The sequence below is a fragment of the Ctenocephalides felis genome, unplaced genomic scaffold, assembly GCF_003426905.1.
Source record: "Ctenocephalides felis isolate EL2017-DRISC unplaced genomic scaffold, ASM342690v1 CF-g0.4_SCAFFOLD_01886, whole genome shotgun sequence".
Taxonomy (NCBI): domain Eukaryota; kingdom Metazoa; phylum Arthropoda; class Insecta; order Siphonaptera; family Pulicidae; genus Ctenocephalides; species Ctenocephalides felis.
Genome location: NW_020538040.1, coordinates 167,480,792 through 167,500,568, shown reverse-complemented (window position 1 = coordinate 167,500,568; position 19,777 = coordinate 167,480,792). Strand labels below are relative to the sequence as shown.

The 19,777-nt window shown below is 31.7% G+C and overlaps 3 protein-coding genes across 4 annotated transcripts in view; all 3 read right to left on the bottom strand.

The window, feature by feature from the left end:
* Positions 1 to 948, bottom strand: part of LOC113377820 (phosphatidylinositol 3-kinase regulatory subunit alpha) — a gene marked incomplete in the record, with an annotated part of 9,764 nt that extends 8,816 nt beyond the window's left edge. The window contains 2 exon segments of the mRNA XM_026618246.1: positions 350 to 607; positions 729 to 948. Coding sequence (XP_026474031.1) covers positions 350 to 503 — 154 coding nt within the window.
* Positions 949 to 3,857: 2,909 nt separating this feature from the next.
* Positions 3,858 to 12,264, bottom strand: LOC113376210. Its single transcript, XM_026616122.1, has 7 exons — positions 12,152 to 12,264; positions 9,000 to 9,223; positions 6,618 to 6,928; positions 6,116 to 6,364; positions 5,530 to 5,865; positions 4,827 to 5,445; positions 3,858 to 4,758 (listed from the first exon to the last, which is right to left on the bottom strand). Exons 1-7 carry the CDS (start codon positions 12,262 to 12,264, stop codon positions 3,935 to 3,937), a joined length of 2,676 nt encoding a protein of 891 aa, XP_026471907.1. The 3' UTR covers positions 3,858 to 3,934.
* Positions 12,265 to 13,895: 1,631 nt separating this feature from the next.
* On the bottom strand, positions 13,896 to 17,165 carry LOC113377818 (dynamin-1-like protein). Of its 2 annotated transcripts, none has more exons than XM_026618242.1 (8): positions 16,855 to 17,165; positions 16,634 to 16,778; positions 15,852 to 16,519; positions 15,262 to 15,678; positions 14,834 to 15,182; positions 14,564 to 14,800; positions 14,186 to 14,397; positions 13,896 to 14,108 (listed from the first exon to the last, which is right to left on the bottom strand). In XM_026618242.1, exons 1-8 carry the CDS (start codon positions 16,957 to 16,959, stop codon positions 14,052 to 14,054), a joined length of 2,190 nt encoding a protein of 729 aa, XP_026474027.1. In that variant the 5' UTR covers positions 16,960 to 17,165; the 3' UTR covers positions 13,896 to 14,051. The 2 variants fall into 2 exon arrangements, with proteins under 2 accessions (XP_026474027.1, XP_026474028.1); XM_026618243.1 differs by having other exon boundaries at positions 14,052 to 14,108; positions 14,564 to 14,807; positions 14,868 to 15,182; positions 16,855 to 17,164.
* Positions 17,166 to 19,777: the final 2,612 nt, after the last annotated feature.

The following is a 19,777-nucleotide window of genomic DNA, read 5'->3' as shown; positions in this document are numbered from 1 at the left end:
ATATAGTAGAACCTCGTTTATCCGGACCTCTCGCGATTATCTGGACTACCAACCGCGGCCAATTTATATGTATGTACATATTTACAATTCGAATTTTTGCATGATTAATACTGCAGTTTAGTATTTGTATGTAATGTAATCTAAGAAAATATGTATGTATATCCATAAGCAAGTGTCAAATTCTTGACAAACATTGAGTTTTGTTGATATCTATGTATGTATTTATTTTTAATAAATACTCAACATTATTCTTCATACATTGGATTATCCGGATTTTCGATTATCCGAATGCCTATCGACAACAATTAGTCCGGTTAATAGAGGTTCTACTGTATCTACAAACTGTTACCTGAAATGCACATTTCACTTGGACTTGTTGGGTAATCATTCTTAGCTTGTTTAACATGGAGTTGCAAATAATCATTTTGTCTGTAAGACACTTGATTAGTTTTTTCAGGAATATTGTGCATACCTCCATACACAGGACATTCTTTATCACCCATATTAGTGGTGAAAATGCCAAAATGTTGCTCAAAGATTTTGACAGTATATTTTCATTTCCATAAAAAACTTAACTTCTGCACAGTAAAACACTGCCATTATTCGCCTACAATGTGAAAATTTTCAGTTCAGTTTATTTGCTTATGTTTTAACCAGGTATTAAAAATTTCATTAACATAAATAAAATTCGTCAAACAAACATTTTGAAAGGAAGCATTGTTACATACATCGGTTATCGGCTTATATTAATCTCTAGATACATCACTTTTGCTTTTTAATATCTTGTCAAGTTCTCATTATTATATAAATAGAATATCACAGATTTAGTTATAAGTGCAAAGCGTCAACTACATTTAACTAGAAGTCAAGTAAAACGTAAATCTTATATGCAAAATAATCTCACTAAAAGGTTAGAATAAATATATTTATTTAATACGATCACACAGAAACACATTTAATTCAATTCCAATTCACCATAATGATATTTTGATCTTTTCGACGGCGTTGACGCATTCAAATTACGAACAAACACCCAAAAAGTGACATATAATTAGAAAAAGCAAAAAAAACTTTTGATGAACATCATGAGCACTTGACTAAACGCTGTCATCTTTAGTGTTGCACCACCGAATGACGAATTGCCATTGTTGACAAAATTGACATTACAATGTCTCATAATCAGTGTCTCAGTTCAGCTCGATCTCATGCCCAATCGGACCAATCCGTTTCTAACGATAACTCAGACATTGTGTTATTCAAACTAGTGGTTCATCGCTTCGTGCCCTAAAGCAAATTTGCTGGAACTTCCCGCACCGAAAATTATAATTTTTAACTAGTGGGATGCATGGCATCGTAAAAAAAAATTACACAAAATGTGTACACACTATTGAAATCTCTATAAAATATCTGATAATTTGATGTACACATGTCCAATAAACATTTTTGACCGCCAAATGACATTTTTAACTTCCCGTAGGGCAAGTTATAATAATCGCAAAAAAATCGAAAACGAAACTTTTTATATATATTTACGTTTCAGAGGTTTCTGAACATTTTGGCATACCTTAGAAAAAATGGATGTATGTGAGTGTGTGTGTGCGGATACAAAATTTCGTCGACCATTTCAAGAACACCGATCAACCTATTTGAATAATTCAAAAAACATTCGATTCATATTGATAGAGGAACGTGCTGATTAGTTTTTGGCGAAGGCAAGTCTAGCCGTTCTTAAGATACGGGACAAAAAGCGCCAAAAACGGTAACTCAGTTTTTAAGAGAACGGAGCGTCCGATTTTAATATTTCAAAAAAGATTTTACTTGTATTGACAAGATGAAAAACTGTTCAAATTTTTGGTAAAGCAGGTCTAGCGATCAAAAATAAGGACGCTCCGTTCTCTCGAAACCTTAATTTCCATTTTTGGCACTTTTTACCCCGTATCTTAGGAGCGGCTGGACCTGTCTACGCTAAAAACTAATCAGCACGTCTCCCCAGCAATATATAAATCGGTTGATCGATGTTCTCAAAATCGTCGATGAAAAATTATATCCACACGTGCATACACACACACATATACATCAATTTTTTCTGCCAAAATGTTCAGAAACTTTTCAAACGTAACGTCGATCTTTACGATAAAGATATATACAAATTTTCATCTTCGACTTTTTGCGATTACTGTAACTACAGGAAGAAGTTAATTAAGAATATATTCACTATTGTCACTATTTATTAAATTAAATATATATATATATATACTAGCAAACCTGACGAACTCCGTTTCGCCACCAGATGGTTTCGTGAGAAAGATGAAGAAATTTTTTGTTTGTCTTATATTTGAAAAGGAAAAATTTGATTTTATTGCACAACAGAATTGAATTTATTTCGATTACAAAAATGAAGTGTTTTTTAGTTGAACTTTTCTAAGTAAATGAAAGTGAATCCGCCAATTATCCGTTTCATTGAAGTGCTCTTTGGTAAACCAAATTTTTTGTTTTTTGGTCTGACGTTAACACAAACAAAGCGGATGGTTTTCCAACTCGTGAACAGGAAACGTATAACTGCCCATGTGGAAAACAATGATTTTCTAAATAATCTATTTGAAATTTACCCCGCAAACACTAAGCGATTGGCCTTGCGACTTGTTATTGCGAACGCAAGGCGAACTGGAAATTGCAATTGTTTGAAGTCAAACGGAAAACCAGTCGGAATTATTGGTATGTTACCAAATCGCCAGCAATTTTCGATTGAATGGTGAAATTCAGTGCGTGTACATCATTATTCTTTGCGACAAGAATTGCTAGTTGACTTAACCAAGCATAATTCTGATAATTCTCACTAATGTCATTACTCGAAATTTTAATTACTGTTCGTGAAGTTCCAGCAATTTGCATTAGGGCACGATGCCATGCACAACTAATTTTCTTAGCTATAAACCTTGCGGAGCCCGAGACCTTTCCAACGAATGCAAAATTGTCGAAATCGGTTCGTGCGTTCTGGAGTTATTTCGTCAGGAAGGAAAACCCGACTTATTTTTATATACGTATAGAAGATATATATATATATATATATATATATATATATATCATATTTTTTAAGTTTCTGATAATTTTGGTATATAAAGAAAACTTTCTTTCTGATGATCCATGCATGTTGCCACGTGTACATAAATAACACAATTATAACTTCTTAACGAGATTTATTATTTGAGAATTATTTACACAATTTAATAAATATGATAATAATAATAAAGAACGATAATTAAAAAATTAAATAAATTATTATATAATTTATCTTGCATATGAAAAAATGCGTATAAAAATATTAATTAATTCTGTGACTCAAATGAAAAAATGCAATTTATATGTTTTTTGTTTAATTTTTTATATAACAATAATTATTAAGCATTTAATATTTTTTGGTCAATTTCTACGAAATTTTGATATCCCTATGAATATGTTACTCATAAAATCAATTCAATTTTGCGCATTCAATTAATGCGCAATATTGATGATTTTTTTAAATAACATAATATCTGTAACATAGTATCTGTAAATCTGTATGATTAATTCGTTGTTACATTAAACAATATCATTTTAAAGTTATATTTTTAATATGATTTGTGATACAGACTGTGTTCAATCGCATTATGAAATACGTTTATTTAAATATGTACTCCACTTAAAGATTTTATTAATTTCTTAATGTAGTAGTAGATCACAATGAAATAAAAAGTCGCTTTTTAATGCTTTCAAGAGTTTTGCTTATGTACAGCATTTTTTATATATTTACTCGTTATATTATAACATTCGTATTATCTTCAAGTAAAATTACAGAAACGAACACTAGTATCGGCGTATATGTTAAGTGAATAATACCATTTATAGAGATTATGTCGAAGCAAGTTCAATAATAAATGTTACACACAAATGTTGGTCATATTGTCCAAACTTGAACCTTTTCCGCAACCACACACCATGAGGCACGCTCGTAATACGAAGAGACAATGTGCAAGCTGGCTACGTGACGGGAAATAAGAGCGTCGAGTTCGCCTTCTCGAAACACGTGATAATAGCGATGGTGGGTACTAGCGCCACCAGCTGACGGGCTATCAGGCGAGGACTCTAAAGCGGTGCGATCTTCGTCTTGCGAAGGTTGCCGGTCCAGCTCAGCAAGTAAGCGTGCACTTAAGCGTTCTGCAAATTCGGCCATCTCTGAAGCAGACACGCTATTGTACGAGGTTGTCACCGGCGGCGGCGGCGGGGGAGGAGGCGCTTGGGGGGCCGGAGCGCTTACAACACTATCTATAGAATCTGCCGAAGACTGTTCACTAGAATCGCTATTTAAATCGTCCGTTTCTGGATTAAACAAATCCAATGAAAGAAGCCTCGGTGGCGGACGTCCACTTAGAGCGCTGTATCGACGTACTAGCGGAAAGGGGGAGTATGAACTTAGGGCGCGAAACTTTGGAATCGGAGGTAAATTTCTAATAATTTGACGAGTTATTTTACCCGCACCCTGCTGACTGTTGGATGTTACTTCTTCCTCATTTGTTCTATTAGTTTCAGGTTGAAGTAACAGTAAAGGTGGTGCAGTTTTGGAAAACGGTGACGTTGTTTTAGGATGTGGTGATATTGGATCCGGTGACATTGGCTGATCAGTTTGTGCAGATGTAATTCGTGGAATAAAAATTACAGAAGCCACACTGTCTTCAGAATCAACACTTGTATCACTTTGCAGACTGCTATCCTTTGAAGAATCTGTTGAAAAGTTTAAAATGATTAAATATATGAATACATGCTAATAGTTATTTATAGTAACGTATTACCAGAACCATCTTCCCTCGAATGATGCCTTTGATTAGAAATTTGAGCTTGATTACAACTGTTATGTGTAGTACTTGGGTTAGGCGAACTCGGTAAAATTAGCGTTTCGGACTCTTCGGAGACGCTATTGTTCTCATGTTTCTGAATTATTGGACCATCATCTTCGGACAAACTATTATTGCCACTTTTTAACTCCTGTATCATACGCACAATGCCATGCCGGGTTGCTCTCTCCAAGCTACCAGAAGTAGTCTTAATTCTCATACTTAATCCTTCTCTTAAAATTTGAAATCGTCTAGATGCACTATTTACAAATAAGGACCTACAAAGAAATGCTTCATTGAGAGACGTCTGTTTTTGTATGCGACGTCTAATACGCTCTTTTTCGCGCTGCCGATTGGTAGACATAAGTTCATCATTTAAAGAACTTTGCTTTCGCAAACCAAATCCCCACCCTCGGGATGGTGGTACTATAGGTTCATTGCTGGGATGCAAGATATCATCACTGTAAATATTTTCTACATCTTCAGGATCTTCGCACAACGATCTCTTTTGTTTAGTGAGCTGTGGTCGTCTTCTGGAGGTAGTACACACTGTTTCATCCATTGGTAAATCAGATATCTGTAAATATAATTACAATTTTAATAATTAGCAAAAGCTTCTTTAGTTTAGATGTTTCATAAAGTTATTCTAAGCGTATTTCACCTGGCCGGCAAGACTAGGTACACTAGATCTGGATCGCACCATAGAATTAGGCGTTGGTGCTAAAATATCTCCAAGGCTTTGGCTCTTTAGACCAACTGAAGAAGAACTAGCTAGGCCATCAGAAGCAGCTTCGTTGCTATCTTCAAACTCCTCGAGCCTTCGGAGTTCTATAGGCAAATGTGTGACATCCTGACAAGATGATTTGGAGACAACAGTCCACAGCGGTGCACTGCCAGATCCATATTCACCGCAACAAGCACGACCAGTACCATTTCCATTAACAAGATGAGTGCGAGAACTACTTGCAGAAGCTTCGCGGCGTACTCCCGCTAATTTCTGCGAGTAGAACGAATACAATTATTTAGACGAATTATGTATACTGTTTCCAAATATTTTTACGTCTAACTGCTTGCTTTAAACACCATAAAATACATTTCATAAAATAATAATGAAAATAAGTTAAATCAATAAGCGTGCGATTGGTGAATTTAATATTATTTAGAATACTCTACTATAATCTGCATATAGTTTAACCTTCACTTTTGATTAAGGTTGTTATATATATATAATAATTATGGTAACTTACTTGAATGGCTCGCCGAACAAAACTGTAACATGTTTCGCCAGGCGATGAACTTGCGCGACTAGCAACACTGTCATCGGAGATTGTGGTACGTTCACGATAACTGTCAGCATCATCATCACAAGTTTGAAATGTTGGAAAACTTCCAGTGCGGCGCCTACTAGCTATTTCCTCATCTTCATCATCATCGAAACAATCATCGCCCGAGCACGTATCGTATGTCGACAGAGGACGCCAAGGAACCAATACATCCTGAATAAATATATAATATGATATAGTATAATACAACATAAAATAATATATTTTCATTTTAACCAGATCGTATTTTAACCAGTCAATATTGTCAGAAATTTTTACAAAACAATTCGTCTTTACTGCCACTGTCCACTTTTCTATTTTCAACAATATTTACGTATATTTCATAACATATAGATATTTATCTTGAAGTACGATGCCAAATATTACTTCAATAACCGTTCAATTTATATTTGCCAAATTCAAATACCTGCGACTCAAATCGTCGGTGTCTCTGTTCCATCGCCCACACCGAGATAACCAGCCGGCCGCTGATACGTAGGACGCGAGCAAGTTCCCGTATAGCGCAAACCCTACGTTCCGTCGTCGCGAAATGATGAACCACAGCTAGTGAAAGAACGGCATCGAAACTTTCATCGCGAAATGGCAGCTCTAAATTATCGCAAACCACGACTTGATGGTCTTTTGCGGCAGCAGCCGCTGCAAGACGCACGCAGCGGTCTGCACCAATTGCAAATACGCCGTCGCCAGCTGAACCCAAGTAACGGCCGCTTCCGCAACCTATAATAAAAAAAAATTATATAGTAGTCTCATGCTGTGTATTCTAATATTGTAAAAAATATATTATGTGTGTATTATATTTACCAGTATTAACTCAAGACAATTGTTTGCAAGGCCAATAATCCGATAAGAAAAAAAAAAAAACAATCCTTGAAAATATTTCAAAAATATTTTTTTGTTTCGACTTAGAAATAGACTTCTAAAGTCTACTAGTTCTGAGGTTGGAATCGAATCCGGTATTAGTTTGTGATACGCCACGTCTTACTCTGTGCCTGATCTCAAGTTTTGAAAATTATGTAAGACATATACAAATAATTCATTTTAAAAACAAAACTCTGCTAATTCAAACTGAAAAAATAGCTATGCTCAATAAATCATATTTTAAAATATGAATATTTTTATGTTATGATCAGTTAAATATTTTGATAAAATATTGAATTTTTTAAAAATATTTTTATATTAACTTTTTTGGCAATCCTTCTCTTTTCATTCATGATCATGGTTTCTAGTAAATTATATATATATATATATATATATATATATATATATGATAAATGAGTGATAAGTATATATATATATATATATATATATATATATATATATGCAGGCCCGGTCCTACCTTGAATGCAATGCATGCAAAAAATGCGGGCGCACGCCTTAGGGGGCGCCAAAACGAGGTTCGGAAATGAAATTTATAATATATTATTTATATTTTTTTTTTAAATATAAAATCTAGAATACTTAATAGATTATAATAAACAAACCAACTTAGCTATGAGACACAAATAGCATATTCAGTTTGTAATCTGATATCAATAGAAACAATTAACCAAATAATAACTATGCAAATTTGTAGATTATTGTTCTGCGTATTGTTTAATGTACTTATTTTTTTATTCGTTTGAAGTTAACGTGGAATCGGAAAAGAAATTAGTGTTCAATCCTGTAAGAGCAAACCTACGAAGGTTTAAATTAATTATTGGGCGTTATTGGTGAAAAATGGCGAGCTGATTTAGTTGAAATGAAATTTGTTAAAGAAATATATACTAATTATAATAGAGAAAATGGAAAATGGGGAATCAGGACTTAAAAAATTGCGTGTTCAATCGGAAAAATTGAATTGTAACTTTTATTTTTGTAGCAAATGTTTTCACATCTGATGAACTTTAAACGTGGAAACATGCGTGGTTAGGTTTGGCTTATGAAGCAAATATGAAAAATGGAAGTAAAATGTACTTAGAAACAAAAATCTACAAGCTTTTTTTTATACATAATTTAATTATTAACTATGCAGAAACTATACAGATACAGATATAATTTGTTTGTTTCAGTAATATGTAAGGTAATATGTAATTTCTTTGTATCTTTTACTAATTTATTGACAATAATTTGAAAATACGTTAAAAGTTTAACTTCAAAACAACAATCTGATACTCTGGTAGGAGAAGTTTACGATGCAACTTTGGATATTGTAAATAATGAAAAAATTAATTAAAATAAAATTTAATTCAAAACATGAAATTCGAGTGTTATGTTTGAGAATTAAGACTAGTTTTTTTTTGCTCTTTTGGCGTGATTTGCTCTATAGGGTAAATCGCACAATAAATAAGTTAAATGTTTCAAAACCCAAATATTAATATTAAACATACGTATTAATTAAACGTCGCACAATGAATAAGTTAAATGTTTCAAAACACAAATATTAATATTAAACATAAATAATTGAGAATTCAAAAATATTTGATTATGATCAACCCGCAAATAGCCCCGATTTTATAAATAAATTTTAGAATCAATTTATTTTATACGCTTTTGGATCATATCTAATTTTTGTGTACTATATCCAGAATGATTAAAAATTAATTAAAAAATTAACGCAAATGTTTGTGTAATTTTAATGAAAAACTGTTAAAACAGTTAAAATTTGGGGGGGGGGCGCTAGAACAAATCTTGCATGCGGGCGCTGAGGACTCCAGGACGGGCTCTGTATATATGTATATACGTATAAATAATATATATAATAAATGAGTGAAAACTTACAGCATGCTGCGACGGTGAGTCAAGCACTTACCGACATCGCATACTAAAGAACCAGGTTCGAGACTAGCAAGAAATTGGGCAACGCGCGGTCGAATTGGTGCCGGAGCTTCTTCACACTGCTCGTAGACATCGTGAACATAGGCCCGTTCCAATGCGGCGGACCTGCTGCTGCGTAAACCGCAGCCGCCCGCGGCTTCTTCTGCGCGCCTCCTGACATCGTCGTCGCATGGGGACGCCACGGTCGTGCGTCTTGATCTCGTAGGTCGTTAATTGAAACTGTGATTATAAAAGAAATACAAATATATCAATTGCTGGAAATTTTCTATACAGTGTAAACATAATGTTTGTATTTTACATATATTTTTTATGAACAATTAATTTCACAGCTTTAAAACAAAAAAGAATTAAACTAATTGATATACTGACAAATGAAAAACTTCAAGTCTATATTTCATAAATAAAAGCACCGTAAAATGAGAAGATATGAAGAAAAAGATGGAGATACTACAACTATAGCAAGACTACTAAGATGAGAGCAGAATGATAAATAGGAGTAGTGTCTTTATGTGATGCAAATGCCGATCAGTCCACGAATATTTGAAACAACCATTTATATATATATATACTAGCAAACCCGACGAACTCGTGAGAAAGATGAAGAAATTTTTTGTTTGTTTTATATTTGAAAAGAAAACATTTGATTTTATTATACAACAGTAGTAAATTTATTTCGATCACAATTTTTTTTTATTTTTTTATTTTAACGATTACAAAAATGCAGTATTTTTTAGTTGAACTTCTCTAAATAAATGAAAGTGAACCCGCAAATTATCTGTTTCATTGAAGTGCTCTTTGGTAAACCACATTTTTTGTTTTGTGGCCTGACGTTAACACAAACAAAGCGGATGGTTTTCCAACTCGTGAACAGGCAACGTATAACTGCCCGTGTAAAAAACAATGATTTTCTAAATAATCTATTTGAAATTTATCCCGCAAACACTAAGTGATTGGCCTTGAGACTTGTTATTGCAAACGCAAGGCGAACTGGAAATTGCAATCATTTGAAGTCAAACGGAAAACCAGTCGTAATCATTGGTATGTCACCAAATCGCCAGCAATTTTTTATTGAATGGTGAAATTCAGTGCGTGTACATCATATTTCTTGGCGGCAAGAATTGCTCGTTGACTTAACCAAGCATAATTCTGATAATTCTCACTAATGTCATCACTCGAATTTTTAATTACGGTGCGTGAAGTTCCAGAAATTTGCATCAGGGCACGATGCCATGCACCACTAATTTTCTTAGCTATAAACCTTGCGGAGCCCGAGACCTTTCCAACGAATGCAAAATTGTCGAAATCGGTTCGTGCGTTCTGGAGTTATTTCGTCAGGAAGGAAAACCCGACTTATTTTTATATTAGGTTGTCAAATATCTCCCTTCCGCTTTTTTGCTCTTGGTTTATTATACAAAAAAGGCGGAAGGGAGATATTTGACAACCTATTATATATAGAAGATATATATATAGTATATTATTATTATATACAATATTTATACCACTTACAAAATTGGCCCGGGGGATCGTTTCCGCCGTGTTCTTGCGATCGCTAGTTGCACCGGCAGCATGCCGTAGCAAATGTTAGGTGTCCCATAGGGCGCAAGTTAACATAGGCCATAAGCAGACTCTTGTCCAGGCGTCCGAATATAAGCATGCACGCAACCATCAAATGCCGTCGAATTCCATCCTAGTTGCACAAAAATCTTATCATGTTCAATATTTTGTTGTAAAATATTACATACAATACAATATCTTCACTATTAGTGTTGTGTACATTTTATCATAATTTGCAATTATTTATTTCATTAATTATTAAGACGATCAACAATGTGAAATACATAAATAATTATTTTATTCCATAAATACAAACAGACATTTGAAAAGACCAGTCAACCCGCTTATATATTTTTATCAAAAGTTATTAACCTATATAAATAAACGAATTTATTCTGTAACACAAAAAGTGATTTTCAATATAATATAAATCAATATCTTTGTTAATTGTTACTGGATCAAAAATGCTTTTCATGATAGACCGCTTTCATGTACACGCTAATATAATGTTCTTTAGTTAAACCCACATACGTATAGTATTGAAATTATAAACACATCAGATGCTTTTTAAATCGATATCATAAATTGCATCAACTAACAATAAGTTTGGCTTTCTATTAATTTCTTTCTTCTATAGCGGAACAATAAGTTAAAGATAATTACAAATACTAATGTTCATGTAGAAATATATTTAATTATTGCTCCTAAAATATTTTAGAATCATCGACAATAAATTGGATTTGCACAGTAACTAGTTACTTCATTATAAGAATTTAAAAAAATTAAGAATATTTTTTGCAGTACGATTATATAAATATATAATCGTATATATTTATACCAGAAATGACCATGTTTGTGAAAAAAACATGTATTAAATACTTTCCGCATTGCGGCATCATCACATTTTTGTTATGGTAGAAAGTTCCGACCGATATGAATATAGAAAAAATGTAATATTTTCAAAATAAAATATTGTATTGAATGCATGTTGATTTATCAGCCGCCATTATGTATGTAGGTAGGAAGAATAGTCAATTTCATGGTATATATATATATATATATATATATATATATATACCATGAACATGTATGTGTGCTTGTGTCAAGTATGTGTAGATGTAAAATTCATAAACAAAAAAAATTCTTGATTATACCATATACAAATAAATATTTAAGCAAAAGACAAATAAAATTGCATTGAATTTATAAATGACAAAAAATGACCATTTTAGCCGAAACTTTCAAGTAATACAACTGCATCCGCATCAATAAGAAACACTTCTATATTATTTGACTCACCTCATAAAAATGGATCAATTAAAATTGTATTCGCAGTATTACTGTTGCCTGTGCTTTTAGTTATGCCATAACTCTTGCGCTCGAAAAGAAACTAAAATTCTCCGCGGTTAAATCAAGTAGACACTTATAATACGATATTTCCAATTGCACGGTTAATTCCAACTATGTATATAATTGACTTAGGCGCGAATAAATAATAAAATTACTTCAAATGTAGGATGTTGGGTATGACGGACGTTGCCCCTACTTTTGCGCTATTGTGCCCGATATGACGAAAAGGAGTTTAAGGGATCGGCGCAGACGCGCACGTCTGCGCGTTGCACTGCATCACACGTCTTTTGATAATCAGTATTTTCTGCTGATAAACCACTAGGATTCGTAGCCATCCTCCGAGCTACGAGATTGCCGTGTTGAACCCCGACTAGACCTATGTTGATCAGTATAATCCGAAATTAACCTGCTGCTGCTTCAACAAGCTTTTTGATTAACGTATAAAACGACGATCGGTAATATTTTTTAATCGAAAAAAGCAATACCTAGTGGTATACATAGCTTGACGCTTTGATTCAAATTTCTACATTTCACAAATAATCATTATGATAATAAAATTATATTAAAAATACAGATTTGTATAATCCACGTCAAAACAAAACGGAAATTTAATCAGCAACTACATTTACGATAAAAATAAGTGCACATTAGCCGATAGATTATCAGATATTTTATAAAAAAAATAATGATATTATTGTATATATATACATGTTAATATTTACATAATTTTACGTTTTGTATCGAATTTCGATTTCCCTATCTGCATACAGACATTTTCAATATACTTATATACATTTCTGAGAGCAAACATTTCAACATAATTTATTTTGAACTTTCATACTTCATTACAAACTTTTTCAAATTTCGGGTTCCATGCCAATATTAATACAATATTACCCGCATATGTTGACCAAAAATAAGTATTTGATATATACACAAAAAATTACCAGACGGTTCCGACATACATTACAGCGGTTTTATAAATTATATTACATTACACTCAGAACGAACGATTTTAATTGTAACGAATATTAATATTATTTTTAAACAAAACAAAACTATTCATTTTTTTATGTATTTAGTGTTCAGTACTAACATATCAAAGTTCATAACACTCGAGATAAAATTAAAATTAAATCAAGAGTAAAATTTTATTTTTTATTATATTAAGAATTTCTTAATAATATTATCATGACTTGTGATCCAACTTATTACCGAATAATGCGTTTCGCGTTACATAATTTTTTATTACTTTAACAAATTTTCATAATTCTCAAATCTTTCAAAAATTGTAACTTTTCAATTACACTGATTTTTGAAAATGTCTAACTTTATCTTTATGTAACATCTTACAGATTTCCAAAATAAACGAATGTTACAAAATAAAAAATGAGTTCTTCTGAAAGTTTTTAGCAATCTTCGAAAAGCTTTAAAACCTTAGGCTTTTTAATTTTTAAAGCAACTGGTTTTCATACTATATAAAAACTAAAGTAGTTATCTTGTTTATGTAATATTTGTTCACAATATAAGAATATTATGTCTATGAAGATTTTAATTTAAGGTACAATGGATTATATACCACCAGTTTTTCCTTAACTAATAATGAACAAAAAATATATCAACTTTTTGAAATTTAAAATAAAAATAGTTGAAAATTTGACAATTTTATTCAGGTTATTACACAAATATCCGAAATAAAATGCATTTGCCATTTGTTAAAATATTATTACTACCTATTATCATATCAAATAATCAAATAACTGAACTTTTACAATATGTTAAAAACACGTTAATACCTTGCATTATTATTTTAGTACCTAGACATAAACAAGTACAAGATACAACACAAAATTTTTAGCCAAGACAGAAACATGTATTTGTAGATTAGAAAAATAATACCATGAAACTTATATACAAATTATAATCATTTATATAAAGTTAACAAAATGACAAAATATCTCGTCAACTACAACTAATACTAGAATTTTTGATTTAAACAATAACATAACACTGACTATATGTTTAAATTGTATATCAACAAGAATTATAGTGCAATATGGAGTTCCAATTCACTTTCACTAAATCTATTTACTATTATTTAAATAAATAATAAATCAATAAATCACCACATATGTGTCTCACGAATTTCGCTTATAATGTGGCCGGCTTTCTGCAAAGCCTGCAAAAATTTACTTGATCAATAATTTTTCTTTACTACGCTATTAATGATGTGATGAAAAGAAGTTGATCACTTACCTTCAACATATCAGCAGCTTCTTTCCTTCTTTGTGCTATATGCTCCGATTCATTTAATAATTGTTCCGCTTGATCAGACTTATATAAATGTGTCACTAATTCTGACTGTAAATTGTCTTTAACATAATTAACAAGAAAATGCATGACTGCTTTCGGTACTGAATCTTGAATTGATTTACGAACTATATAGAAGTATGACTTAATAAGCCTCTCTAGAAATAAAAATAAATTCATTATAAAATAGTTGATAAATTTGATAGAGTTAGTTAATTAGATAATAATATACCCATAACATAAATAATGTTGTATGTTATGAATAAAGATCAGTTGCTCATACATAAATTGTTTAAAGTTTATTAATATACAAAGAAAATATACCAATAACATCACAATCTCTTCGTTCTCTTTCTGAAAGTTTGCGTGAAGCAGTTGTGGGAACATCTGGCAGTAAATTCACAGGCTTTTGAGGACTCAAAACCTGTTGTGTTGCATTTTTTAAATCATGCGTTGGAGTATTTTCTAAAGACTGATCACGACTATCACCTCTTCCTGATGGTAAAATATTAGCAAGCCAGTGAGAAGTTCCATTTGTATTTGCTTCTGGATTGATTACTGCTGAACGCTAAATAAAAAATAATAAATAGCAACAATACTTATGTAAGTAATGCCAAGTTGAACTCACCTTATTATCTGATTCTTGAACTGCACTTTGTGTCATGTTAGGGGACATAGCAGGATTAGTATTATTTTTCTTTTGTCTACCAGTCATAATTTCTTCCATTTCCATTGATTTTAATAAACTTGGAACTAATGCTGCATCCTTATGAAAATCTGGATGCTTTGTATTTATATATGCTAATTCAATAGCTACTAAATTCTCAACCATTGAATTAGTTGTTGGCAAACGACGTCTAAGCAAATGAGTCACCACATCAACAATTCTCTCATAAAGTTTGGGAAAACGCAACATTTCTTGTTGAACTTCTGTACCGCAATGCTAAAAATTAATCAATCAGTAAATCATCTCCACTTAATAACTGTAGAAATCAAAAGAGTTTTATTTAAAAATAAATCACCTGAATTATTCGCTGCATTTCTTCATGTACAAGCTCCACACATCTCAAGCTTGGTTCTTCTAATCTCCTAATTTGCCTTTTAACCAATAGTTCAAATGATACCTCTGGAACAAAAAGTGCTGGTCTTGGTCCTGTGGCATTCCTGATTGCAGTAAGAATATCCATTTTAGTTAGACCGGATAATGGATGTATAGAGTCTAATGTTCTCCCAAATGTTTCATGAAATATGTAGCATATGCGAGCACCACCACATAATTCTGTAGTCTCAATATTACGAGCAGTTCCTTCAATTGTTGAACAATATGATGACGCAAACTTTGTGATTATTTGTAATAATGTTTGGCTCTTATCAGATACATCATCTCCATATGAATTAATGATAGACTGGAACTGCGATACCATAACATTAACTCTGGTCTGAAATATATAATAATCATTCAAAATGATAAATTAAATAAATGAAATGAATAAAAGAAATGATTAGTAATAATACTGTGATATTTTTGACAAACTTATTAATTAACATACTGTAAAAATAAGAAATAAATCTTCAAGAAAATATTGTAGTATACGATTCAAATATTTCTTACCTTTAAGTCAGGCAAACAGTCTCTAATGTGATGCATCAACATTCGATTTAACGTTTTGGCTAAATAAGGAGTACCATTACGTGTAGCTATTGTTGGATATTTTCTTTGCAGAAAAGCAGCTTCATCTTTCAGAGAATCTTCAATGGACTTTTTGTCCATGATATCTTGCTGAGATCTGTTGACTACACCTATAATGCCTAATTTAACTGGAATTACACGACCATAGAGTATATCAATAGCATCTGTCCCAGCATCCATCAAATCTAATTTTGTAACAACTGCCAAAGTTCTTCTACCGTCAGGATCCACATCTTTTGCCATTTTTAAGCTTTCACTTGTAGCCATGTCAGTGTTTGCAGCTGTTACTGCTAAAATTATTGAATTTGGATTGCTAATATAGCTAATGATTAAACCTCTAATTTGGCTTTCAATATCTTCTGGTTGATCTCCAACAGGTACTTTTGTAATTCCAGGCAAATCAACTAATGTCAAGTTAAGAACTCTAGGAGAAAAAATTTTCAAACTGATGGGTTCGGGACATATTCCTTTATTACTGCCAGCCATTCGATCTGTCTCATCTTCAATTTCTTTACGAATTTCATCAAAATCAGAAAACACTTTATTTTTGGTATGCAAGAACTTTCCCCATTCATCCAGGTTCATATTCCCTAATTAAAAAATGAATTAAAAGTATATGAGAAATCTGCATCATAATAAATTTATTAACTTATTAAAGACGGTCTTATAAATAGATAATTAGAAATAGAATTAATGTGACATACCTTCTTCGGGACTCCTATGTTCTCTATCATCTTTGGGACAATATATTAATTGCAATACTAGTGGACGCCTGGTTACTATACCAATACCTCTGGGTAGAAAGGATCTACCGACCAAACTTTCAATCACTGAACTTTTTCCTGAACTCTTTCAATTGATAAAAAATAGAAGAATAAATTACATCACTTCAATGATTTAAATTAAATGAGGTATGAACATTTACCTGACTTCCAAGTACTATAATTTGTGGCAGTTGTATTGAGTCTGATCCCACAGTGTTGAAAACATCTTGCAATTTATTTATCACTGGTATTAGAGCTTCCATCATAAAGAATTAAATAAAGTCACTCAACTATTAAAAGATCATACAATTAAAACACTAGAAAATTATTCCAAACGTAAATGTTATGAAGACAGTAATAAAGAATAGTTTATTTATTTTGAAAAAAATCCCGGCTTGAGATTATTAAGTAACCGATTACAAAAATCATTAAACCAAACACACATAACTATACTATACTGAAATATCGCTAAAATGGAATAAGTCTATGCTATGACAGTGACAGCGGGGTGACAGTAGTGAGCGGTGACAGCCAAAAAGAAATGTATCGGCCAATCGGCGCGCGTCTAGACGATAACGCGGGAGTCATTGGTCATGAGTCATATCGATTTTAGTTGCATTTATTTCATTTGTTTTGTTCGTTACGTTGGCACTCGTTGGCGCCTGCTTCATGTTGTTTTGACCGTTATGTATGAAAAACCAGCAATCTGGAATCTTGTCTTAAATTCAGTAAAACCAGAAGGCGTTGCTTCTGAACATTAAGTTGTTAAACTTAATATAACTTTCAGAAAATATTGAACGCGATAATATTTGATTAACTAGAACATCAGGTGTCCATAGAATTGTCGCATAATTCACTGCCAAAATTTCGAATGATTTATTAGTGACGCGTAATGGTATTTATATCATGGCCATTTCATTACTTCAATGCTTTACATATATTTTTTTATTTGATAATATTTATACATACTGCATCTCAGTCAGACAAATATTCTGGAATAAGAGATCACGGCAATTCAGCAATCTTAACTAGTGGTGTATGGCATCGTGCCTTAAGGCAAATTGCTGGAACTTCCCGTATATTAATGGAATATTCAAGGAATATTAACCCTTTCCACGCGTGGATTCCGAGATTAATATGAATTTTGCCGCCAGAGCGGTGGCATCCGAGTAAAAAGGGTTAAATGCTTTGAACACTTTGAAAAAATAAAACTAAAAAAAATCTTTCCCCAAAAGCAATCTTTTTGTCAACACAAGCAGAAAGTTTTTTAAATCATTCATCAAGTTGGATGCTTAGTTCTCTCAAAAACTACAATTTTTTGCACATTTAGCTCTGTATCTCCAAAGCGGCTGGACCTACCTTTGCCAAAATCTAATCACCACTCCTACTCATCATTACGAATCGAATATTTTTTGGATCATTCAAATCGGTTAATCCGTTCTTTCAAAAACTGACATTATTAGCACTTTTTGCTCCATATTTGCTAAAAACTAATTAACACATCCCCCTATCATTAGGAATCGATTGCTTTTTGAATTTTGTCAAATCGGTTCATCCATTCGCCAAGAATCGTCAACGAAAAACTGTCTCCACACATACACATGCACATACACATTCATTTTTTCTCAGTTATGCCAAAATGTTCAGAAACATCTGAAACGTGAGAATATGCAAAAATTTTCATTTTCGATTTTTGGCTCATTACTATAACTTACCCTATGTGAAGTTTATAACAACAAAATACTTACATTTTTCATAACAATCTTACATAGGGATTTATATCAATATATTTGCTTACATGTAATACATACATTCTAACATGTAATACCCACTTATATTCAAACTTTCATGCATACAATACAGATACCTAATATACATATATGTACCTTGTGCTTAATGCAAATGATTAAGAACAAAGGTCATATTTAACTGAAGAAAAGTTGATCTTGTTTGTCTATGATGTACTTTTTTACTTTAGTTTTGAATTTACTTATATTTGACAATATTTTTAGTTATATATATATATATATATATATATATATATATATATATATATATATCCTTTCCTGTAACCTATCCTTTCACAAGATCAACACCATTTGTTACATTTCATTAGCTTTCATCCTTATTACCGAGTATTTCTTATATAAGAGTAGGATCTATTAAAAGTAGTAGATAGTAGAATATAATAGAGTAAAATTCATAGTTAGGTTCATGAGAAAGAAAAAGGTTTAGAAAATTTGTATTATTTTATTTTGTGTTATTTTTTAAAATCCTCTTACACAAACATAATAAATTCAGGATATAACTAATAATTTGGACACATATAAATATATATCCCTACTTGGCATAAAATGGAAGGAAATTATTATGATTAGAATCCACATAAGTTTGTGAATGATAATAAATTGCTGACGTAATTGCTTAGATATGTTTTGTTTAATTTTATATAATAATAGTTTATCAAAAGTGAAACATTGCTGGGATCTTTTTGCCCATAATCTTATTTTCACTTTATATATTTATAATGAATAATAATTATTATTCACAATAATTTGATATGCATTTTTATATACTAAAACTGGAATGCACTGCTTTATGTATGGACTATAACTTTACCAAAACTAATTTTTGAAGTATGTGCAATCAATATCAATATCATTAAATTAATGCATCTACAAGTGAAATAAATTTTATATGGATGTATAAGACAAAAAGGTCTTATCAACTTATCTTCTTAGTTAAATTTTGTGATGTAATTTCAATACTATAATTACGAATTTTCTACAAATAACAATCCACTATATTTATTATTATGAAAATAATATGTAGCAAGTAACAATCAAGTTAAATATTTATATCAAATAAGTTTACGCTAATAATTATCTTAGATGCAAGCAGTTTCAAATCAGTATTTACATGAATACATGTTTTTTAAAAACCATGTTATGCTTTCTTCAAAATTCACTAATAACATTGGTCAATTCCTTAATGAAACACAGCCATATTAAACTTGAATTGCATATGTTTGTTCAAAAAATGGCCCCTCTTAAAATTATTGATTACTTTAGTCGGTATATCAAA